The sequence below is a fragment of the Pipra filicauda genome, unplaced genomic scaffold, assembly GCF_003945595.2.
Source record: "Pipra filicauda isolate LSUMZ 115617 unplaced genomic scaffold, ASM394559v2 scaffold271_size1040873_pilon, whole genome shotgun sequence".
Taxonomy (NCBI): domain Eukaryota; kingdom Metazoa; phylum Chordata; class Aves; order Passeriformes; family Pipridae; genus Pipra; species Pipra filicauda.
In genome coordinates, this window is record NW_024104389.1 from 600,464 (window position 1) to 626,721 (window position 26,258).

The 26,258-nt window shown below is 39.9% G+C and overlaps 1 protein-coding gene across 4 annotated transcripts in view; it reads right to left on the minus strand.

Annotated features, from left to right (window-relative positions):
- Positions 1-11,920: 11,920 nt before the first annotated feature.
- Positions 11,921-26,258, minus strand: part of PTPRM (protein tyrosine phosphatase receptor type M) — a 354,996-nt gene continuing 340,658 nt past the window's right edge. For all 4 annotated transcript variants that reach the window (XM_027737101.2, XM_027737100.2, XM_027737093.2 and 1 more), the window contains 5 exons: positions 24,353-24,484; positions 21,170-21,295; positions 19,266-19,429; positions 17,113-17,248; positions 11,921-12,817 (listed from right to left, as the gene is read on the minus strand). In XM_027737101.2, coding sequence (XP_027592902.2) covers positions 12,764-12,817; positions 17,113-17,248; positions 19,266-19,429; positions 21,170-21,295; positions 24,353-24,484 — 612 coding nt within the window. In that variant the 3' untranslated portion in view covers positions 11,921-12,763. The remainder of the gene's footprint in view (positions 12,818-17,112; positions 17,249-19,265; positions 19,430-21,169; positions 21,296-24,352; positions 24,485-26,258) is intronic.

Here is a 26,258-nt window from a genome sequence, read left to right on the forward strand (position 1 = left end):
ACCAGAAGCTCTCCAGAAGGATGCATCATTAGTGAAGTCGTTAACCCAGGACACTTGTGTTGTAGTGCTGCATTTTGCACCACGTACCTCCACAGCTGCTTTAGGCTGGGAGACTGGTCCACAGGTCCTGCTGTTTGGTTCCCAACGGCACAGTGCAGGAGCCTTCCGCCAGTGGGGCAGCAATGAAGAGGCAGCTGCTTTGCTGATGTCAGGTACTGTGAGAAGTCCTTACAAGTAGGAGTATGATACTCACATCAGTGATGCTGTTCCAGCTGAGTAGGCTGGCATCACCTTCAAACATTCTGCCATATGAGGAGGGAAAGTGCCGTTATGAAGTTGGGTGGTTTTGGCCTCCCTCTTCCTGTCCCCCGACTCAAGGCTCAAAGCTGCTTAACCCATGAGAGAGGGAATCAGCAAAGAGGCTACTTCTGTAAATGCTTTTCAGTGATGGAAGCTGGGCTTTGAAGATTGTTGTCTCTTGAAAACTGTATATCTGTTGGAAAAATATTGATGAGATTGCGTTTTACATTAAAGAGCAAGGTGATGCTGCTGCTTAACACAAGCTCCCTGGAAGAGAAATCAGAAATGTGAGCTTGTCCCAGGTCTGGTAACTGCAGAAAAAATGGGGTGCCTGTACTCTCTTTTCCTGTGGAATTTTTTAGTGGATTTTCTCCCAGTGCCTTTCCTTTCAGGCCAAAAGTTGAACCCTGTTCAATTGTTTGTAAAATGGTGGTGGGTTCTCTTTTCTAACAAGAAATAAAGACTTGTTCATGGACTAGAATAATTTGAGATCAGGGAATGTAGAGTGGAAATATTCTACTGAAAAAGTAATTTCCTCTTGAAGAAATATTTGAAGTCACAACAAATTGTTTGTTGAACAAATCTATGAAGAGTTATCTAGGCACCAAGTAATACAAATGAATTAAACCGCTTATAAGCATGTGCCCTTTTCCATAAGCAAAAAGTTCATATCAAAACAGATATGTGGATGTGCTGAGAGAAAAATAACTGCATTTGAAGAACCCAAAAATGGTCTAGCAAAAACACAAAGATGAGGGTGATTTGTGGTACCTTGAAGAGAGAGAGTTTTATTTGGACGCTACCCTTTCTTTCTGTAAAACATACACATAGCTGCTGGGAAAACAAGTTGGGAAGGAGCCAAGAAGAACAGCAGTGAATGCCATGAACCCCGCAGAGGGAAAACAAAGACCACCAACTGCGTGCAGCACAGCTTGGCTTTCTCTCTCTGCTGCCGGCTTTGCTCGGGCCAGCAGCACAACCCTGGGTCAGAGGGCAAAAGGCGGGTTTCATCTGCTGGCCTGGCTGTTGGGAGCCTCCTCCCATTAACTATGAACAGCCTCCAGAGGACCTGCAGCTTCTCTTGACATTCTGCTGCCCATTTTACAGCCCCGCTGTTCCAGCAGGGGCCTGTGCCAGGGCCATGGCCCTGGGCTCAGGGAGATGCCTGCGGAGCAGAACACCACGTCCTGTGCCCGCTGTGCCTTAGCTTGCAGGGCAGTGCTGGCTGATGGAAGGGCTGTAACAGACTAAGCCACAGACAGAACTGTTTGGAAAATTATCCTGAAAAGGCTACAGTTCTAATACTTCAGGAGCAAACTTCGTCAAGGCTGGAGGTGTCTGCCAGTTCCTGTTTGCACTGGTTTCCCTCTGTGTGTCCTTCTGGATAGCCTTCTCCCAGTGGGATCCTGGGCTTTTCATGGGGAGAGTAAAAGAGCTGTGAAATCTCAGAGATACACATGCTTACGTGAGACACCAAGACTGCTCTTTGATATCAAGCAATCAGAACAATTAATGGAGGTTTTATCTTGTTGTGGTCTCTTCTGAGAGAAGACAAACTCTTAATCAAGTTAAATATGCACATTGCGTATGTGATACTGATAAACAGTCTTCTGCACTATATCCCTGCTGTTGGGGATACAAAAATCCTTTGTTTAAATTAAGACTATGTTATTGCTGTTCACATCTAAATTAAAGCGTGGAAACCAAGTCTGGAGTAGTTACACACATCTCTTCCCAGAGGACTGAGCCATATTTATTCAGTCTAGGGATAGATGTGGGAGGCTCAGGGTCTGTATAAGCATATTCATGCCTATGATGTGCTGATACCACTGAGTCCCTCTCAGCTAGCAATGCAAACGCATCCTATGGGTAGCAGAGTGTATCTTGCTTCAGCTTGCTTCTGGGCCTGGAGCAGCAATGTGACCTATTCCAAGTCCAGTGGTGGAACAAACCCCTCCCCATGGGTCAGTACTGTTAAATGTCTTCTGGAATCCAAGTCAAGTAAGTTGGATACCTCATCACCACGTGAAGTGTATTTAGAACTTCACACCTGTGAGTTATAATAAAAAAATATGCTAACATATACAGCAATAAGGTGTGATTTGTGATGTTAATGGCTTTCCCCTCTATACACTTACTGACAAAATATATTGCATAATTTATGGAATTGCTTTAGCGCTCAGAGCAGAAATGGCACCTCCTGATTGGCTCGGTTCAGTGCCATATGTTATATACAAAATGTATTTATACTCAGTGAAGATGTAAATTGTAAGGAAGCCTTGAGTACAATGATAAAATTATAAACGCATTTTCCGCTTGTTGAACACAGAATTTATATTTGTAATCTTATCTGGGTTGTGTTGCAACAGTCAGCTTGGCTTTTGTTTTCACCCCTAAAGGCTTTCTTCAAATATTCCCTTACTAGAAGCATTTCTTGAAGCTCTACAACTAGACAATTAAGTGAGTACAAAGAGCACAAGAATGACTCCACACTGCAAGTATCATGTCATGTGTGGTAATGCCTTTCTTCCTCTCAGTTTATTTGATCTAGTGATATGTTACACTGAGAGACTGGCTTCCAAGTCCATATTCAACTCAGTTACAATAAGTTCCATGAGAACATTGCTGTTCATAAAATACATAAATATGCAAAAGCTCGAAAGCTGGAGAGTTAAAGTGATCCAGGGATTTTTCATTCTCACTAATTGATGAAAGCATTTCAATTTTAAAGCCTCCTGATATAATCTCACACACACACACACACACATATATATAAACTGCATTTCCGCAATTGTTTATGTTATATTATCATAGAGCAAGTTACTTTAAACAGTAAGTTTGTCCTTTCTGAAAGGATTTAAGTGTAAAATATGCAAGAAGAGAGGAGAGAGAGGTCATGGTGTCCCTTGTTACATGTACATCATCATCATCAGTCTGTGGAGGCAGACAAACCTCTTCAAGATGTGTCACCCCGTGGCCATGGAAAAACAGTTTTGGAGTAGGCAGACTCCTAGCAGGGTCCTCAGTCAGATGGCCATGATGCCTTGGAGCATGCGTTTTATTTGAAATACAGATTTCTGACAATTCTGGTAGACACTGGCCAAACTGGACAACATTTTTATTCTTTCCTACCTCCTTTCCAGAGAGAAATGAAGGTCTGTTTAACTGCTGCCAACTTCATTAGTTGATTGATAGGCTTGCTGGCCTGGCTGAGCACTGCTCTGAAGGTTAGGTTTCCTGAAAGCAGAAGGAAAATCCCCCCATGACCACTCTGGCACTTGTCGAACAAGCAATTTGTCTGACTGGTTGCTGAATGTATTAATATTTGAAGTTAATTTGTCTGCTTGAATAATCTGGTGCCAAATCATGTAGCCATTTATCAGCTGTACTGGGAAGACACCGCTCTTGTCTGATCGCTTCTAGTAAGTAACCACCATAATCTCAGTACATTTGACACAGCTGATTGTGGAAAATTACATTGCAATATTGTTCAGAGTGCTTGGTTACAAGAACTATTTAGTAGGTTTATATGCAAGGTTGGACTAAATTATATCTTCGTTGTCCAGAAGAAGTGTAACAGATGAATTTGCAGTTGTACTAAGCAGTACCAGTTAGGGGAGGGTGTACGATTCTTCCTAAGAGTCTCAGCTAAATGGAAATCTCATGCAACATGTATTGAAAGAGAGCATTCTCAACAGAGGTTTTGGGAGGGGAGAGAACGCTCTGTTTAAAAAGATGGAAGGTAAATACCACCCAAGCCAGTAAAACTGCCCACCTTCAGGAGATGATGTTCTGCCCCAGGCTGCACCGCTGACAGATGTGCTGGGATGGCAGGCAGGAGAGCAATGCTGCCAGCATGAATGAGAACCTTTGCTGGAGAACAAATGTTTGGCAAAGCTGCCTGTCAAAACAGACACAGGACGACCACAGACTGATCCTTCAAGTGTAGTCAGACATTCAGAATGTGGGTCATAGTGATTTGGCAAAAGGAGAGGTTGGCAGCAGGAAGGGAGGAAGGAAGGGATGAGTGCCAACAGAAGGAGAAAGAAGCTTGATTTGACCAGCAGGCTTTATCATCTGATAAAAAGACAGTACAGTTTAATGTACCAAAAGCTTTCATTTAATGTATCAAAAGCTTTTATTCAAATCAATTACAGCAGCACTTGCTTATGTGCCCTTTTGGCTGTCAGGCCGAGGCGTAGCTCCACGCAAGGCAGCCTAAAGAAGGCAGAAGACAGACTGATAGCAGTTAATTCGTTTATTGTAATTGAAAGAGATACAGATTTGTGCATATGCCATCTTCTTGCTAGGACTTCACAGAGGTTGGTACAGGCAGGCTAGAAGAACCTGTGAAGAGTGGAGTATCTGGTTTGGGTGATGGCTTGTATTTTGCTCATATCCTATCAAGAAAAAAACTAATCTGAATAAAATGAAGCAAAAGAATTGCAAGCCACTGGCAGATGGTTTTTTAACAGTGCTATCTCCATGGATTTGCTCAAAAGCTGGTTGTTTTCAGATGAAGACTGTAATCGTTCCAAAACGCAGGGCTGCAATCCACTGCAATCCAGAGCTGCAATTCAGCATGGCTGAATGTGTGCTGATCCCCTGTAACAGCAAAGCTACATTTTGTTTTATGTGGTGTGTAATACTGATTAAATTCCTGTACATGGCCAACAAAGGTCACTCCTCTTACATCTGGGTGTGCAAGAGTTTCCCAGGTATGCAGTTTCCCACCAAACTGTGCAGACTGGAGAACATGGAAATGAGCAGATAATGAAGCCTTTGAGGACCAACATCAAATTCCATCCCACTTCTCACATGGCAAGGCAGTAGCTGTATTTCACTGAAAAGACTTTCCATCCCCAAAAGGCTTTATATTATAGCCTGATTGTTATATACTGTATAAATCAGAATTTCAAGCACAACCACAGGCTAGTTCTCTATGCATTCAGCTCAACTTCTAAAGGTTACAAATACAGAGAGTAACAAGATGGCATACATACCAGTGTCTCTTTAGGGGCTGTCATTACTAGCCTGATGTGTAAAAGGAGTGTTAAGTATGTGATCCATTGTGGTGCTCTGCCCTCTGAGTAATCTTAAGTTGTTAGTTTCTGGGAGAGCAACTCAGTGGGGTCAAATGCCACCCCCTTGAAAAGTATCTGCAGTTGTGCAGGCCCAGAGCTCTCAGGCAGGGTTCTGCTGCACCTGTAACATTCATTCATGGCATAGCAAAAGCACTAGCAGAGGGTTTTTTTGCTGCAGTAACTGCTGGTTATAGACATTACTTAAAATGAATTGAATACTGTACAGATACAGTGTCTGCCCCAAATTTTCTGCCACATACAATTAAATAAAATGTTTTTATCACTTTGAGTGAGTGGGTCAATCTGTTCCATCTATTTAGGTTCATTTTTAAAATGTAGTTTTAATAACATACATAATGGGCTTAATTTTAAGCACCTAGGCAATCCTATTCATTTTATGACAAGTGAGCTCCTATTTAAAAATTTTTCTTGAAGCATATTGTTGACTGATGGATGTAGACCTACAAACACTTCAGTGCTCTGGTGGACTAACCCCAGCCAGCAGCTAAATCTCCACAGCTCCACTTGCACAGTCCTACAGTCCTTCCACCCTTGATGGGATGGGGAGAGAATAGGAAGAGCAAAAGCATGGTAATTTGTGGGTCAAGATAAAGAGAGTTTAATAAGTAAAGGAAAGTGGAAGGAGAAAGTGGGAAAAAAAGCCACAAACAATTTATGCAAAAGCATTAAAAAATTCACCCACCTTCTCCCATAGACAGACCAATGCCGAGCCAGCCTCCTAGAAATTGCTTTTCCCCCCTCCGCCCCCATTTTGTTGCTGACTGGGATGATGTACAGTAGGGGATATCCTGTCTTTGGTCAGTGGAACTCATCTGTCCCAGCTGTGTTCCCTCCCCCTCTAGGTGATCTTGACCATCTGCAGGCTCTTTGCTGGGGTAAAGGCAGAGTGAGAAGCAGAGAAGGCCTTGACGCTGTGCAAACACTGATTGGCAATAGCTAAAATGCTGGTGTGCTATCAACACTGTTTTAGTCACAAATAGAAAACGCAGCAACATATGGGCTGCTATGACGAAAATTAACTTAATCTCAGCCAGACTCGATATAGCATCATGACAGGACATGCACAAGGACTGATGAACTCATATGCAAAATCCGTGTGAGTATCAGACTGATTTTTTTGTGCAACTTGGACTAGACAAGAGGGTATTACTGTGAACATTTGTAGGACTAGGCATTCTGATTGAATTTACTCAGGCCTGGCAGCAGTATTAATGTATGTCTAGCATGAATGAGATTTAGGCTTTAATTGTGGCCCCTGAGCACATCATCACAAAAAAACAATTGCTAGAAATATCACAACTGTAGAGATACAATTAAAAATCTTCTAGCTGCTACTAAAAACACATCAATACAAGAGTTTCAGGAGTAAAAATACCATTGCTTGGAAAGACTGCCAGTGAACATGAGATATTAATCTCCCCTGACACATTCCCTCAGACAAGCTACAACAAACATCACTCTCACTCTTCATTGTCGAAGCCTATTTTTTCCTGTGCCTTTGTACATTGAACACTATCAGCAATATTAAAAAAAAACATGATAGAGTGTTTGTAGACCTCAACCTCTTCCAGACTCAAATCTCCCTTCTATCTATCTCAAGGCATATTACTCAGAAAGAGCATCACATGCTCTGGTGACAGGACTGGGAGGGAAGAGGGAGCACTAGAGGGCAATGCATCTTCCAGGAGGGCCCTTGGAGGTGGAGATGGGACAGCCTTGCTCTGAGAGTGGGTGAGGAACTGGAAAGACAGACTGGAGGAAGTGGGGACAGCAGAGGATGGCTTTCAGGATTGGAGCAGATCATGTGAGTTTGGAGAAATAAGCAATGCAGGAGTTGCCTTTTCAACCTTTCGCAGAAAAGTCTGCTTGGAAATACCCAGCAGAAGTGAGGAAGGCATTTTGCTGTTGCTGTTTATTGCAGTTTGCAAAGGGTTGACAAGGCTTTGGAGAGGTTCCTCCATTAATGTGGGCTGGGATGCTGAAGGGGAGTGTCGCCAGCTGACTGGGGGTGTGCAGAACAAGCCCCTTCATGCCAGTGGTGTACAGAAAGCTCCTGCAGGCAGAGCATGCGACTGGCTGAGGCAATGCAAATGCACCCATCAGTTTCACCATATAGACAAGGTCTACAAAAATCAACCAAACAAATAAGATGCATTAGAAAGAACATTATTTTTCACATGATCTGTTGGGTTTTAGTGGTACTGTGCCCCTAAAATTGACAGTGGTCATTGTCTTCCTTAATAAGCATCACACAGTAGACCTAAGCTGTAAAATTTTCTTCCATTCCTAATTTATTTTTCTTTTAATAAAGCCTCATGTCTCATGTGAGATATGGGCTGCATGAGATTTTGTAGTTCAAGGATCCAAGTAGATAAAAAAAATGTAAACCCAACAATAAATGTAAAATAATCTGACAAATCATTCTGTTACAGTGATCTGCCTACATACCTTGCTGCTTCTGAAAGCAAATGCACAACTTCTTGAAGTTACTTTGGGAGGTAGAGCAACCAAATTGCCTTTGAATCAGAAAGCTAATGAGGCTGTAAAAACTCAAGTAAACTTTGAAACTTACTTTCCTTTAGTCATCCTTGATATGAGGGAGAGGGCAGGGGGAGAAGAGACACAATACAACAACGAAAGGACACTTAGGAGCTGATCTTGCTGTGAGTGTTTTGGAGTGAGTAATGCCAAGGGGCTTTAGGTTTGCTACTGCCTTACAGCCTCTACAGGCCTCTCCAAAGGAAAATGCCTGGAATACCCGCTGCTGGAAGTGTCAATTTATCTTCATTGCCACATGTCAAAACCAAGTCTGTTATGTCTTCGCTACACGCCATTAAAGGACTGAGAAGGAGCATGCAAAGTAAGCAGCTGGACCTGGGGGAACACCTATATACAGTGAAATAAAAAGAAAAAAATTTCAGAGAGATTAAAGATGAGCCCTAACCAGATGAAGGAGAAACGCAAAATGAAGATGGTCTTGATGCTGCCTAGTACCTTCAGATCAACTCTTTGTGGCACACACACCCTTTTGAGAAACACTGCGTACAACTGGTTAAGAAGTTTTTTCTGTTTTAATTTTTAACCTTACTACATGTAGTCCTTAAGCTAGTTAGTACTCCATGAAGGTACCTGTCAGTGACAAACTCATTTTGCTGATAAAGAATCCCAGGAATCTGTCAGGAGCCTTGATGTTACAAAGATACAGTTTACCTGCATGTGCTCACTTCTCTCACCATCCCCACTGCTGTTCTTTCAGAATAGCTTAACAAAAATCATCTACCTCGAGTCCCAGAGAGATGATGAGTTGGGTGATACATAGGGCTGACCATTTTAAGTATTTTTTTATTCAGTTATATACCTCTTATATATTGGGCATTGAAGAAAACATCCCTTCCTCTGTTCCAAACTCAGACTAATGTCTCCCTAAGTTCTGCAGCTCTACTGGGCTTGCATTTGTGTAACTTTCTTCTGAAAAGGGAATTTGGTTTATTAACACTTACAGTGGCTGCCACTTTTGTTGTCTCCTCTAAAATGGCACACTCCAGATGACTTTCAAAGTTCTTGAATACCAACCCCCCATGCTGATACTGTCTTTCTCCTCCCTTCTGATTCCTTATGTTTTCTCTATTCCTAACTCCTGAATTATAGAATGGTTTGCACTGGAACACAATAGTCCAAACCCACTGCCATGGGCAGGGACACCTTCCACTAGATCAAGTTACTCAGAACCTTGTGCAACCTGAACCCTTGAATGTTTCCAGGCACCTACCACCTCTTTGGGCAGCCTGTTCCAGTTTTGCCACCTTCATTCGAAAAAATTTCTTCCTAATATCTAATCTAAATTGACACCCTTTTAGTTTAAAACCATTACCCCTCATCCTATTGTAACAGGCCCTGCTACAAAGTCTGTCACCATCTTTCCTGTAGGCCTCCTTTAAATACTGAATGGCTGCAGTAAGGTCTCCCTGGAGTCTTCTCTTCTCCAGGCTGAACAACCCCAGCTCTCTCAGCCTTTTTTCATAGGAGAGGTACTCCAGATGTCTCACCATCTTCACCTGTTTTTTCTTCTTGCCAAAATATTGTTTTACCTAAGCCTGGATTTCTCTATCATTTGTACTGATTGATAGCTGTAGTGTGAGAATGAAGACACAAAGCTGCTTGCTGTGCTTTCTTTAGCTGGCTCCAGTTTAATGGCATTGTAGTTCACAGAACACCTTTTCAAACCACATCAGACAGACTGTAACATATACCCTATAACTTCTGACTTATGCCTATGTGGAAAGAATTAGGGAAAAAAGAGAAATATCAGTAAAACAATAAGAAACACTGCAAAACTCTTTTCTCCTCATCTCCTTCCATCCCTCACTACCAAAGACTTACCTGTGCAAGGAATGTCTGCAAGAGTACAGCAGGTAGAATAATGTCTGCATGACATGGGCAGTTTCTGTCTTCAGGAGAGATACCCACAATTCTTGCTCCATTTCAATCTCATTCACATTTGAGATCACATTGCTGGCATCACCTTCTGTCCAAGGGTTCCTTTGGCACACTATCTGTCTTACTTATACTTTTTGAAACACTGGACATGCCCACATGTATTTCAATGGATACATCACAGATCCCAACTTTTTATGGTCCCATAAAAATCCCAACTTTTTATGGTCCCATGCTTCCCAAGAAGCATGCTTGGCTGGCATACCTGGTCTGTCAAGATGGTTGTGAGGAATATGATGTTAGAGGTTTCGATTTTGTTTCCTAACACTAGGCTTCTAAAATGAATCAGAGCACATTCTGCAGCAGGTTGAAGGTTTATCCAAGGGCCATCATTCTTCTCAGGACTGGGGTTGTTTTTGCTAAGTTCTTCAGTACCTCTGTGCAATTTATAGCAATGGCCAATATGTGCCGGCTACATTTTAAAGCAATTTTAAAAGAGATTCTTTCCAGCTGCAGAGGACACCTATCCTCGCGTCTTCAGATCTGAATTTTGGGAGTGGTTTTGAACTGGGAGTTGACAAGCTGTGAGTCATTCTGTCCAAGCTGGATCTGTTAGATTTAGAGGTTCTCAAAACATGTTGACTGATACATTTATATAGCTACTGCCCCCATTCCAGATGGCTAGCACATTAAAAGGATCATTTTAAGAGCTGAAATACTGTGCAGTCTGACACTTCCTTGAATTTGGTTTCCCATATAGCTTTGGAAGGCTTCAGTATTGAGCAGTTGCTCTGCCTGCAATGTCTCCTTGACACTTCTGGATGAGACGAAGTTCTGCAGTTCCAGCAGATGGTGCAGCAAGCCATTTCTGGCTCATTTCTCCCCTTTGCTGCTTTGTTGCTGCACCTCCTGCATCCATAAACACCAGGTAATTCCCAGCATGTTCAGACACCTGTGCGTGCTTCGTAGAAAGGGGAACCATTCAAATGCAGTGGAAGGTCAGCAAAGCTATTTGTAGGACAGGCAAGAACTTTAATGCTTTAACTTGTCCAGTGGCGGTACTGACAACAACTCTAGTAACAGTAGTTTCATGAAATTTTTAACAACTTTCCCCCCCTCCCCGCCCACCGCCAGTCACTCTAGTATTGGTATCTTTAACATCTTTAAGAAGAGGAATTGCAGTCATTCTTCCCAAGAACAAGTGCACCGTCACCCCTTTCGCAGCAGCAGCAGCAGACACAGAGCGAATGGCAGGGAATGCCCAGGGCTGCAGAGGGATGCTGTGACAAGACTGAGCACCACTAGCCCAACATCATCTTTTCTTCAGAGCAGGGCAGAATCTTTCAGGTTCTGCATTTGTGCAGGTGCATCTTTAAACATATGTTCCACCTCTTTTATATACTGGCATGGCACAACTTTGCTCTGGTGAGACCCCACCTGGAGTGCTGCATTTGGCTGCAGGGTCCCCAGCACAGGAAGGACATCAACCTGTAGGACCAAGTCCAGAGGAGGGCCACCAAGTTGATTACACAAACTGAGCACCTCTCCTATGAGGAAGGGCTAAGAGAATTGGGTTTATTCAGCCTCGAAAAGAGAAGGCTTCAGGGTGACTTAATTGTGACCTTCCGGTACCTGAAGGGAGCCTAGGAGAAAGATGGAGAAGGACTTTTACAAGAGCATGTAGTGAGAGGACAAGAGGGAATGGCTTCAAACTGAGAGTAGGTTTAGATTAGGTATTAGGAAGAAATGCTTTACTGTGAGGGTGGAACAGGTTGCCCAGGGAAGTTGTGGATGCCCCATCCCTGGAAGTGTTCAAGGCCAGGCTGGATGTGGCTCTCAGTAACCTAGCCTAGTTGTGGATGTCCCTGCTCATGGCAGGGGGGTTGACTAGATGATCTTTAAGGTCTTTTCCATTCTATTATTCCGTGATTCTATGATTCTACGACCTTGCTATTGGCTGGATCAACACTGGATCACATAATAAACACGCTCTGGAGGTAGCTCAGTATTTACTAGATTTAATCTGAAAAGAGGCTTAGTTGAAGGCTCTCAGATGCCAAGAGATACTAAATTAAACGAGATTTTATCATGTATGTAATTATTTATTGAGCTGAGAATCCATACAAGGTAAACAAATGTTTACACTATCATACAGTAAGCATTTCCAGGGCTTAATAAAAATGATTGTCACTCACTGTGCTTCACAAAAAAATCATTTTAATGAATAAATAATTTGATGAAATCAAAAAATATTTACAATATAAACAAATGAAAAAGCTTTGGATATATTAATCTGAACATCCTGTATTTTGCATTTCCTAACTGTATTTCACTCAAGATTCTCTCTCTGAAATGGGACAAAGTGGATAGAAATTACAACTCAACAAAGTTAACATGATTTGGTACATTTCTTTCTGTTAGTTCAGATAAGCTACATATGATTAATTTATTATGCACGTGTTAGAATACAAATATAACTAAAATAATATATTATCAAAATGCCAGACAGCATTCTCCACAGAACAGAAATGTACACTAGGCTGTGACAATAACTGAGAATCACAGGCAACGAAATATAACAGAAAAGTACAAATTCCTTCATAAGAATATAATTGTGCTCTCTTATTTACCAGAGGACTATGCTGCTTCACCACATCAATGGCTATGTATGAATACGGTGTTCAACAACTGCCATGTGGTTTGGTGTACGTTCATATGGGTGTCAAGCAGCGGCATTATAGTGGGAAACGGGCAGTGCAAGCGGTTTTATAAACACGTTTTTGGGCTCTTAAAAAGAGCCAATTATACAAAGCAGTATAAGCATAACACTGAGAAGTCTTCATCTCATTTACAAAGATATCATGAAGCGACTTGCTTTGTTTGTGGTGGTGAAAGGAGGAACTTTGTCTGTGCTGTTTATACAATCAGCCAGAATTCAAGTATTCCAAAGCCACTTCATAGCAGAATTTGTATTGATCCTGAAAAATCAAAAGAAAACCACAAAGTCAGTTACTGAAGAAACTTAATTAAGGGGATCAATATTTCTCTTCTGTTGAAATTATTTACTATCAGCTGTCGTTAATGGGAACCAGTTTGCATATCCAATTTATATTCAGATAAGAAAATCTTTATATTAACCAGACAATAGACACTACACATGGTAATTTACGGTACTGCTTACGCTAGATGTGTGTTCAGCTGCTCTAATACACTTAGAGAAAAACTGGCTGCACGTAAGCACATTGACTTGCAACCCTTCTGTCATCTGTCAAAATGCTCATGTAGCCCTTTACCAGAATTGGAGCTATTGAAATTCCTCCCTGGAAATGTTTATCTTAAAATAGATCCTGTGTTTAGTAGTTCCCAGATTGTAACTTTTATTTTAATGTCACTCATACACTTGCTACATTTCAGGGCAAGAGCCACTTACTGCTGGTCCTCTACATGCAGCCCAGACCCAATCTAAAGTCTGTCCCCTATCCAATGCAACAGGCTTGTGAGATCAAGCCTGAGCTAAATTACTTGAATTCATTCCAGTTTATTTTTAGCAATTAACCATGATGCACAAGTTAGGCTCTTAACAGCTCTCTTTTACCCAGAGTAAGTTTTCTGGGGCCATCCCTGTGCTCCAAACACAGACCTGCTGTTTTTATTTGCAACTGTGTGGAAAGAGAGTAAATCCCAGGAAAATCCCCTTCCTGAGGGATGCAAACCCACTCTGCATCCTTCAGGGACAAATGGTCATGACTTGGTCCCCTTCACATTTTCAGCAGAACAGAGAAGCCAAATGCTTTTGACTGACCTTTGCCCACTCTGCAACTTTTAATGATGCAACTTTTAAATGATGCAGTCACTGATGCCTTCACAGTTTTGTATGTGCACAAATATCCCTCTTATGTTTTCATTCTTGCTACTCGCAATACTATAAACATTCAAATGAAACAAAAAACCTGAAAGAAGCAGTAGGTGCCGATTCCCTGAATCCAAGGGCTCTGGCTTTTGAAAATTCAATTTGGAAACACCTGCCAATAGTTTTATGACTATCTCTGATACTGAAATGCCTCTTTCACTTATGCACTTTAATCAATTAATGAAAAGATAACTAGGCACATACTGTCATCTAGGAACAACAACAGACTTAACTAGCTGACAGCACTCAGCCTTCCCCATCCCCACATCACAAGTAGGAAGATGACAATTACTCTTTCATTGAAGTAAACATTTTAGAGGATTAAGTCTTTTGGCCTGTACTTGTGTCTTTGGGTCACATTTTAGCTGAGAATAGAGTCCACCTTAACATGTGGAAGACCACGTGCTATTACAATAATCAAAAAGCCATCAACAAGCATGGACCATTTCCAAGTTCTTTTGTTGAGAGCTTTGACTTTAAAAGAAAACAAGGTTTACATATAACCTAAGTGATGAATGAGTTGTATGTGAGGTTTTAAGATCCTGCAAGGTTCCATAAACTGCTTGTGCCTTCTTCAGAATGAGAAAAGAATAAAAAAAAGTAGAAAGGAAAGGAGTATTATGTAAATCCCTTTTCTGCTTTTATTGCATATATGTTTCTAAATAAATGGAAATTATTCTGTAACTATAAAACAGATCAAAACAAGAGATCAGCCACTCATCCACTTCCACTCTTCCATGCTCATTTTATGCTGATTTACTGATCCAGCTGAATAAATGTAATTTTTAGTAAACAGGATACCTGTCTTAAAGAGCAAACATATATTATTTCCCACTGTCTTCACTCATGAGTGTCTTTTGTACATTTTTATTATTCACTTGACAGTGGATATTAAAAGAGGTATATTTAAATTTTTTTTTTAGGACACCTACAGGTAAGTCGAATAACATTTATAACAAAATGCTCTGGGCATTCCGTAATAGAGATTTTGTAATACCAAGTGTTACCTTTGTATGAAGGCTGAAAAATTTCATAGATTTCCATATTGTATGGATGTGGTATTCAAATTTTTACACTTGGAGGAAAACCAAAGGTTTCAATGAAATAAGAGATGAATCTCTAAGTATGGATGTAAAGATGGCCTTTTAGCTTGTCAGAAAGTGCCCAACAGGTATTGATAAAGCAGTCTTAAAACTATTTTTGTGAAATACTGTCATGATTCTGAGCATTTAATCTTTTACCATAAAATTTTACAAGGTAAATGAATATTATTGTTCTCACTTTTCAGATACGGAAACTGAGGCAAAGACAGATTAATGTAAGAAAGGTCATAAAGGATAAATTCAGTAACAGGAGTAGGAAAAAAAAATCATGTGTCGCAATTCCCTTATACCATGAAGCAATCTACTTGAAAATCAAAACCTTGCTAATTCAAATATTTGTTCCTACAACGTAGCAGACCAAGACTGAAGAGATGTCATTCTAACTCTGCTCAGTTAGTGCATTACGTGATAATGGGGAAAATTCTGATTGTCCCCTGCCTCCATTCTGCTGTCTGTAAAATAAGAAAAACAATACTGATCTCCTTCACAAGTGCTTTGAAATTTCAAAAAAAAAGTCCCTACAAGGCCTTTCAATGCCTTCCAGATATTCTCAATAACACTCTCAATTTACTAAAAGGTACTTTTATATTCTAAAATAATACACTTAGCTTTTGATTAAAAAAGTTCTCTTCTGCAAAATGGAGACAGCTGCCTGACAAATCTATAGCTGGAGAACTGTCACAAATGGGAATTTATAGAGAGCATTTTCTTCAACTGTACATCTTCACACAGGTAATTTTCTTTTTTATTTCTATAAAATAAATGAATAAGATATCAGTGTGTTCTGCGGACTTGAGCTCTGGGAGAATGGGGAACAGCAGGCCTGCCAAGTCTCTGTCCAAACTATACTACTTGAATGAAGATGTAGGACATTTTTCTTAATATCTAGGAAATAAAAATGTATGGTTCTCAGCATGATGATTCTCCTCCTGAGAATATAAACTAGAGGAAAAGAAGCAAACTAAGCTGCTCCCTCCCTAGTGAAAGCTTGGTAGTTTCTCACTGATTCAAGATTCACAGTTCCACATTGCTGGCTCATGGTCCTATGGTACTGCTTGTAATTCCCGCTCCTTGCTTCGCATAGCTGACAAAATCTGGTCTTTTTCCATGTGCCTGGCCAGAGCAGGGCCAGGGGAGGGGCTTGCACTTCACAGGCAGGCTGGAAGGGAGCACTGAGATGGGGGACGTGGTGGCAGCCACATCTCTTCTTCCACGTGAGAGATGGGGCACAGTGATACATGTGGTGGGGAGGTGGATATCCCTGCCCATCTCCACATGCACCTGAAAACCTCACTCTTTCTGCCCATTCTCCAGTGTGTTTTGCACTTGGACATTGTTAGCTCACCTGAAGGGGGATCTCCCCTAAAATTACAAGAGCTTGGGTCATCTTAGTGAGATGCCTCCTGCCTCACCCTGGGCATGCTGTAGAAAAGTTGCTAAAATGACCCAAACTTGTTTAACCAGCACTTGCAAAATTGGATCGGATTGGGTTAGCATCCCTGAAAGCACCCAGATGCTGCTTCCTCCTGACTATGACGTTAAATCAAATACAGCTGCCTCTTAAGCAGCCACCTCTGCAGCAGGATGTTGTAAAACAGTGTCTTTTATAGCCCAGGTTTCAGAACAGGTTATTACACTACACCCATCCCCAAGTACAAAACTACACACTGGAGTGTAAGAACCTGCTGGTTTAAGCTGTTCTGCAGCTCTTCTGGCATAGCAGCTGGCACTTCAGCAATTCTCCTTTTAAAAAAAAGCTCATAAAACACTCTCTAGGAAAATAATTGCACATGGCCCCCTGTTTCTGAACTTCTTTAATCTTTCTATGAGATAGAGCAACCATAATTAAATGCAATATTCTGGATGTCAAACTGAAATTCATGGCTTTGATAAATATTAGGCGATTAAGCTATTTATAAAATATATAATTTGAAAATCTGGCATTTCATTTTACATAACTATTATTTCTACCATGCAAGGGCTGCTCTCCACTTGGCTCAGCCTGCTAGAAAAGAAAATTAATAAGGATGTTCATCTGAAAGTTTAAAACTCTTAAAAAATTCAAACGAATGGAGACAAAGTCTCCTTGGGAAAAAAGCAGTGTAAAAATACTCTTACAAGTGAAGTGACTTCATTATCCCCTTTGAAAATGACTTGCTTGCTTTGTGAACAACTCCCATTGCAAATCCTGGAAATCTTACTGAGTCTTCTGAGAAAAAGGAACATTTTCTATTTAGTGGTGCAGTTAAAAAGCTCATACCAGAAGGTCCACCATGTTAGGCTTATTATTCCTCAGTGTTTTCACAGCATGGAATACGTCAACAGCCCTCTGATGTCGAAGCATTTCACAAACAATACTGATTGCACAAAATGTCCCACTGCGGCCACCTCCATTCCTACAACAAAAGCGATAAAATGGCTCAGTTACAATTGAGTCTATGTTACAAGTTTGTACAGCAACAGGGATGGCTACAGAACGCATGAGTTCCAGCAGGGAGAAGCCACAGAGCATTCCTGGCCTCAAAGGCTACTGAACTCTAGGCAAAACACACATTTTAATTGAAATTAATGTGATGAAAGATCTCAAAGCTGTGATTCAGAATTCCGCAGGCTGACAGCCTGAAGGGAATTGAATGGTTGAGTTTTACACCACTCTTTAGTGAACACTTGAGACAGCAATGCTAAAATAGGGACAAAGTCCTTTTAGATTCAGTTCAACGCTGCTTTGCACTGTAAACACACATGGTTGCGATGAGCATCAGGCCTGGAAATGTTATAGAGAAAATGAATCTCTGAGTTCTTTTATTCCGGATCCTAGTGCTTTGCTTCTGGATGCAAGGGCATTTCAGAGGAACAGCAAAAGCACCAGAAATTTCATCTGTGGGAGTCTGTCTGGTGGCTGCACACTTGGTATGGCACTGGCTGCTGCTGCCATGTTCCCCTGGCTGATGCTCTCACCCACTGGCAGCAGGCAGAGGGGATAACTTTTTCGAAAGGACTGCTTTTAAAAAGTGTATCTAGTTCCCCTCCACCCACAGTATCAGAGGATGAGAACCCGAAGTGACTTGCTAACAAAGGAGCCAGGCACAAATGCTCATACGCATGATCAAATACGGCATTTAATAACACTTTATCCGTGGTTATTTTTAATCTTCAAGAGAATCTCTTTCTTTCTGGAAACCCCATTATTTCTACCGCAATTCTAATCAGAATTTTTAGGCTGCGCTTCACTGAAAATAATAAACCTTAATAATTACCAGAGTGCAGACTAGTTAGGTAGCAGGTCTTTCAAACCAGCTTCGCAAATGGTTGATTTTCAAAGGAAGATACAACATTGCACATCTGTCACATCCAGGCAGTATGAAAAGAATGCTCTCTGCTGCCAAAACATTGCCTGATATTGTGGGACTCTTTGAGAATTTTAATTAAAATAAAGTAATTTAAAAGGATTATATTAGAGCTTTTTCTTTCTTTACTGCCTGGAAGTGACGCATGTGTGATGTTGTACAACTATTTAATATCATCAGCCACCTCAGAGATAACAGTAATTTGCACTTCAAAAGGATCTTTTCAGCTAAAGATCTCAAAACATTAATTAATCACACTGCACAATGCTTCTTTGATGAAAGTATTATTATCCCCATTCTACAGATGGAGAAATTGAAGAGCAATGACTTGTTCAAGGTCAGTGATACTGGGAATTATTATTATATTCTTAGATTTTCCTCCATCATTCTAACATGGGGTCTCAACTTTTGAACATGGTTTTCCTATTACCATGAGCCTTCTCCATCATGGCAGCACCTTTAAACAGATGTTTGAAGGAACACGAATATAACTTCAAGCACTGAAGACTTGGTCTCAAAAGATCGACTACTGCTGAAAGCAAACAGCATGTACAGGTATTAAACCACATCAAAAGAAGGATGGTGGCAGAGTGGATGAGAGTCTGCATCAGTGGATCACAAAATCACAGGAGGACAAAAATATATAACATTTTTAGAGAAAGGTAAGGCAATTACAGCATCATCGTAACTGGTCTATCACACCACCTTTGCTTCCGTGCTTAGTGAGTGGAAGAGAAATCACCCTTCAATGCTACCTATTTCTACAGTTCTTATCTCTAGAAATAAAAGGTACATTGTTCTGAAGGTACAATTCTGATCTACTCTGAATAAATATGCAACTTTTCCATTTGCAAAAGTCCCTGGACATTTTTATATAAAATAGAGTTAACTTGTACCCATCATCTTCTCACAGGGGTCTAACAAAGGACAGAGAGGGAATTATGCAATATTGTATTATGCAGTTCCAGAATAGATGCCTCTTCATCTCTTCACAAATCTTTTAAAATCTGGCATAAATTCTGTAACAGTATTCCCCTACTTTCTCTCTTCCTTTTCCAGTACTTACAAGCAATGTACAACTGTGCGTCCCTCTCCCCCATTGTATTCTTCCTGCCACTTATCCACTTGACGGATGAGCTTCAAGAAGGAGCGCTTAGAAACCGGAGTGTCTCTGTACATGGGCCATCCCAGGAATTGGAACTGCTGCACCATCCGATAGCCGTCTTGGGGCTGTAGAGATTCAGAAAAAAGCAGGAAAAATAACAGCATTTTTGGGGGGGGTAAATAATTTAGATATTTGAATCAGCAAGGAAAGTTGTTCAAGCAGATGATTGCTAACAAACTGCTAATGTAATTTCAACTGCTCTTGAGGACTTATGACTTTTAATTTCCAACTAACTAAGTTATTAGAACAAGAATTTTTAAATACAGTGCTATACAAATAGTCTGGAATAGAGCAATAGTACAGCTGCATGATCAAGCAAATAATTAATTAATATTATAGCAGGAACTTGGTAGCAAAGATGGAGCTGCAACACAACTTCAGTTATATACCCTTTTCACATACATGCTTCAGCAACTTTAAGAACGTTTATGGGTTTCTGTCTTTTTTTGTAAGAAAGGTCAAAAGCTTTCAAGGTATTTTGAAGCAGGAAACATTAAAAAAACCAAACAGAACCCTCAGATGTTTCTGGCTTATAACATATATCTAACTATATTTTGTTCTATTGTGTTCTATTGCAGCAGTCAGAACCCCTTCGGTGAAATGTTACTGAACAGTTGCTTTATGGTGATTTAAAAAAAAAAGGAGCATAGAACAAGTGTTAGTGGCAGAAAACTAGTCCTTTGAAAAGGGCATAATAAACATGCATGTGAGAACTGGTTTTGTAGTCTACAATTTGCCACTTTTGTCCAAAGTGAGGGCATTTTAGTGCCACTCTTAAAATGAACAACACACAGAAATGTTGACATTACATTTTATTCTCTAGAGTAAGAGTTAATAGTGAGCATGTAAGATTAACAAGATACAGGAATAAACCAAACTGGATGCAGCATTAGGTATGTTCTCCAACCAGTTTTGTCTGCTTTATGTCAAAATTTGGAATTTACTGATTTCCTGTCCAGTTGCTTTCAGCTGATGGCCCCTCTTCCCAAAGCACAGCAGCCAGACCCAGCGCCTGCTGAAGCTCACATTAACGACGCTGGAGGTTGTGTTTTCATATTGCCACACTTACGGAGAATACCAGGCCTTCATAGTATTAAAGAAGTATCTTGAAGTTTACAATCTGTTTCCCTGTTTGGATATTAGCATATTTTTGGGTGTGGTTTTGGAGTCTTTCACTGTACTGAGAGGTACCAGATCTCTTTTGTGATCGATACCAGCCCAATGCAAAGGCTCCCTGGATGAGAAGAGATGCCTGGTCAGCAGTGAAATCTTTTTTCCTCTCAGCTTGAAAGACATGCCTCATTTAGTCTTCTATCACCTTTATGGGAGCATAAAAGCTCGATATGAGAACCCACTTGCCCCTCTGAAGCTCTTACATATTTTATGAAGTGTGTTTAGTGGGACAGGATGTACACTAAGTTTGGGACTGCTACTGAAAAACATGTCTGGTATTGGTGCACAGCTTTCTTCACATGACACAAAATACAAATATGCAAGATGGCCCATTTCAAACCGCTGAAAACAGCACCAGTTTCAGCATTTCCTGGCTACCATACAGTCTGAATACTGCATTTATTTCATTTGCATTTAACACACTTATGATATGCATTAAAATATTTTTTGCTTATACATAGAAGGATTTTTTTCTCATTCATTATGGTGTGACTCAGTATTGCATCATTGCTTTCAAATAAGTAAGCTGAAAAATGAAAATGGTTCTATGTGAGTTTAACTTTCATTTTTTTGATTTGAGTAGAGTCAATTCATCTACTGATACAGAATTGTTTTGCAAATAACATCCTTACTCTGGCTGCATTATAAATTCGAAATATCCGGCTGATTATGTCTTCTTCTAAATCAGCTGATACAAACTCCACCTGAATAGGACCGTGCCGGTGTACTCCATTTTCTGGCCAGTACTGAGGGCATAGCTATAGAAGACCATGAACAAAAAAGAATACAGTTAATAATTTTGAATTTCATGCTGCCTCAACATACTTTTTTTGTATTTTAATTTGTGATACATGTATTACTGAAATTCTAGTACAATATCGTTATAAAATACAAAATCTTCCACCACTTTTGAGCACTCTGCTTTTACAATGACTTTTCATGTAACTGAACATACTATTTCTTGCTGCTGCACTTGCTGTTCTCTGGTATTTGGAGTAGAACACTTCTGACACTCAATGTTAATTCTGCAATGCATTTTGACAAGACAGGAGATACTGACAAGTATCACCATATCTCAGAGACAGTGTGGAGCCTAAAGACAAAGGCCTGGTATCTCCAACTGCCCTGAAAGGTTACTATTAATTCAAGCAACATTAGAATGTGTGATTTATACTATGAAGGGTTCATCAATTCTCAAAACTGAGGACTTTCACATCTGTTTCACCCGTGACCAATGGTATCGTCTAATATCAGCATTCCTTTAAATTTTCAACAACTGCCTAGTTTCTTCTATGAATGACACCTGAAAGTATAATCATGCTTTCTTCAGTGCTCAGAAGACACTAGTTCTAGGTACCTAAAGATCACAAAGTAATATTACCATTATCTTGCACAGTTTTAGTGTCTAATAATATATGATGGCTTAATCCATGAACCAATTATCATCTATGTTAATACTTTAAAGATTAAATCAACACTTTGCAAGGAGGTTTTTGAAGATAGACTCTGTCTGTCCGTTTTTTTTTCATGAAAATCCTAATGATTTTTTTTTTGCCAGGGATATTTAGAGCAGTTCAAGCACACAGCTTTTGTAAGCATTCACCAAAATTAAATATGAACTCATGAAATTTTGTTTGCTTGCAGAAGCATTGATGTCAGATTTGGAACTTTTTATTTTCATTCAGTAAAACAGCTGTGGTCTTCATTCTGCTGCATTGCTGTTGGTGATCCAGAGCAGAGCTGACAAATCACATTTACTCCAGATGTTGTTTTGCATTTCTTATAACACTTAGTCCTCAACAAAGCTGTTTAGAGATGGCTACATTTTAGGAAAACATAATCATTTACTACATCAATTAAAATGAAAACAGGGTCTGATTTGCAGGAGATCACTTTAACAAGTTAAAACCAGGAATTTCAAGTAGAAAAATATATTTTCATTTATTTTAACCCCCCTCTATGATTTGGTCTGCTGAGCAAACTGCTTTCCAAATACTGTCTAAATCTTTCACAAATTTTTTTTATGAAACATGCTAGTGTACAGGATAACAAAATAAAATGCATACAAGTGGTGCAAATTCCAGTGCTCAGATCATTTAACATGTGCACAATTTAGGACACATGTTCCAAATACACAGGAATACTGCTTTGCAGATATTTGAAAAATACTTAAATGATAAAAAGCGAAGATGTTTGCTGGAGCTGTTTTAGGAAGCCAAGATTTTCAATTTCTAAAGAAACCAAAAGCATTTAGGTCTGCACATTTTGCATGCAAGTGATACTAGCAACTCTCTTTAAGCCAGAGTCACTGTGGAGGGTTGAATTTCATTTCCCAATAGAGCATAACAATCCACATAAATGGTAATATCAAAACAGAACTTTAAACACTTCATATATACATAAATAATAATGATAACAGTAATTATTAATAAATCTGAATGTAATGCGTGTTTTTAATAAGCTGTGCCCTCTCTCCACTTCTGTTTGCTCTGAGGGTTTTGAGTTTTATTCCTAATGAAAAGATTGTTACTCACATTAGAGGTAAAAGGTTTAACATACTGCAGAGGCAGGTGCATTAACTGCATATCCCAATAGCTTTTAAATCCTGTGAGGGTAATAAATGCTTGAAATAGCCATGCCCTATTGTAAATTCAAAACACATCTGACAAATTAAAAAAACTCTGTTCAGCAGTCCCTAACAGCCTGACTCCCTTGAGTCTTTCCTTATTCACTCAGAAAATAATCTTAGATTCATGAATAAAAGTTTTATCTTTCATTTCTATTTTTTCTCCCTGTAGACAGCGAAGGGCTTGAAATCAGAAATTCGGTCTTTAAAATAGTGTGTGGAATTCCTACAAGTTCCTTTGAAAGACCAAACGGAAGATTAGTATCTTTTAAAAACAAATTCTACATGTTAAAATTTTTTTCTAAGTGTGTCCAATACTGAACAAAGCTAAAAAGATTTTTGATCATATCACAAATAAAAATGACATGCAGTCTTCTATAAAAAAATCTATAATTGCTCTTAACCAATAATTAACAAATATCTACATATTAGGAATCCAGATTACCACCACATTATTCCAGCAGAGGGCTGGTGCAATTTTTTGGAACTAAGGAAATTATATCTGTGTAAGAACTTGGAATTGCACAGTTGCGACCCAGGCTCTAGGATGCTTAGTGATTAATCCTAGTGATTAAACTGCCAAACCAGTAGGTTCGGCTTTCCAATTTTCTGAACAACATCTACAGCATTGTACAACCCTTTTGTAAGGTAATTACATTCCCCCACACGTTCCATTGCCCTGTTTTCTCTTAGGAAGGAAGCTTAGTCTCCAATCTTGTTTAGATCCTATCTCCTTGCTAATGACAACATAATTTTGTGCAAAACACAACACAGATTTTCACACTGGGAACATCTATTTCCCTGGTTAGCAGACCAAGGTCATTGACCTGTATCAGGCAGGCTGTTGGCTTCTGTTTGTGACTTTTGGCTATCGTTAGTACGTTTCAGACTTGAGTCAGAATTTCACAGCCATTATTTTTGGGTTTTAGCAGCTCTTCCCAAACCATGTTCTCTTAGAATAAATTACAGGCGCATGCACTTATGTGTGTGTGCATTAAGATTTTGGTGGAGAAACTGCTGATGGTCTGATTTATTCCTCTTTCCCTAAGTGTATCTGCAAGCTACAGATCAATTTTTTAGCATGTAAGTATTTAATGTTGTTTTATAAAACTAATTACATCCTAAAGCTCTTCTGAAATGCTGAAGCACTAGCTCTACTCGTTTGAATGAAGCAGTTTTCTGGACTTACTTGTGCAGGATCTACATCATTCAGCATAACTATTGAAGTGCAGTGATAATCTAGGACCAGTCTCCAGAAATCTTTGACGGTATTTGGTAAAGGATGCTGTGTAACTATAAAAGCTGATGGTTGCTTGTAGCTCTGCAAAGAAGTAACGAGACAATGAGAAGAATGGTAAGAGGCAAAAATTCATTTAGCAGAATGTCAGTCATAGCCCCAAAACTTTGAGACTGAAAGCACTATTGCTATTTTCTACATAATTAATATATTGTTTTCAGCTCTTTCTTGAGATCTTATATGCTTCAAAGTTAATAAATCGCGTTTGGGCAGAATATAACTTCTGCAGATGTTATATTTCTAAAATGTATTTCATGCCACAGGCATAGAGTAAAATCATAGAGTTGCTTCCAATTCAACTCATACAAAATTTTGAGCAACGGGTTTGTTTTGAGCTGCTAATGGACAGATTAATCTTCGATGTTTGCATTTAGCTCTAAATTTGAATGATGCCTGTGAAAGGAAATATCTAGTTATTTTTCAGAAATATTATTGAAATTCTGGTCTATCTGACAGCACTGAGGATACCCAGGGGATAAATTTTACTGCTCTTTGTTTCTTTTAGTACCAGAATATGTCATTGACTGAGCTGTTTGTTGGAACTTTTCCACTGTGGATCTCAAACTAGCATTTTCACTTACATCCTCCTGAGTAGAAGGCTAGCGTGGCCATACTGGAGCCATGGCTGGGATGGGGTGCCACTGCCTTCATTAAGGAGGAGGGGAAGTCTCTACAGGCCTTGAACTGAAGCATTTGTACCACAACAGAGATACAATCTGATCAGCTATTTGCAGACACGTGTTGTTATTCTTGGGGCTGTCCTGTGCAGGGCCAGGATTTGGACTTTGACCTGCTGGGTGCCAAGAAGATGGTGCCAGGCTCTTTTCAGTGGTGCTCAGCAACACAACAAGGAACAATGGCCATAAACAAAAACACAAGAAGTTCCAACCTGAACATGAGGAAGAATTTCATTACATTGAGGGTGGCAGAGCACTGGAACAGGCTGCCCAGGGAACTCGTGGAGTCTCTCTATCTCTGTAGACATTCAAAACCCACCTGGAGGTGTTCCTGTGTAACCTGCTCTAGGTGACCTTGCCTTGGCAGGGGGGTTGGACTAGATGATCTCCAAAGGTCCCTTCCAACCCTAAACATTCTGTGATCCTATGATCCTTATGGGTCCCTTCCAACTCAGGATATTTTATGATTCTATGATCTCTCTTTCAGAGATGTTGTTTCAGCAGTGAAAGAGGGAAGAATCTTCAAAGCAAATATTAAGGGACGGCTCTTTCTGAGCATTACTTAATTCACAGAACAAATGGTGCTGAACTCTCCAGGAAAGAAGACAATGTAAGGGCATGGTTGCAAATTGCCGATTAAGAAAGCTCAGTTCTAATATGAAATGTCATTGACCTACTCTGAGAATCTATAGAAGTCACTTAAACTTTTGTTCTCAGTTTCTCTGCGTAGACAAACATAAAGATACTACTCCTACCTTTTCACAGGAGTGTTTTGAACTTAGGCTTATTTTAGGAAAAGGCTTTGAGAACTTGGAAGGAAAGAAATTCAAAAACTGTTATAAACTGTTATTACTCTAGCTTCATTTTTTAAAAAGGCCATTTACAATGTGTTAGTTCTTTGCTCACCTCTGTTTTCTTGTTGTTTATGTGTTTGACAACTGTAATGACTACAGCTCTAAATCATCAAAAATAGACTACAAATATCTACAGACTGTAAAGGCAGTTTAAGTGTCTTTTTACTGTTACTCTATTAGCAGATTAGAATTACCATAGATGTGCTTGGAAAAAAAATCCACGCACACATGAAGAGGAACCATTCATTCAAACAGAAATAAATGGAA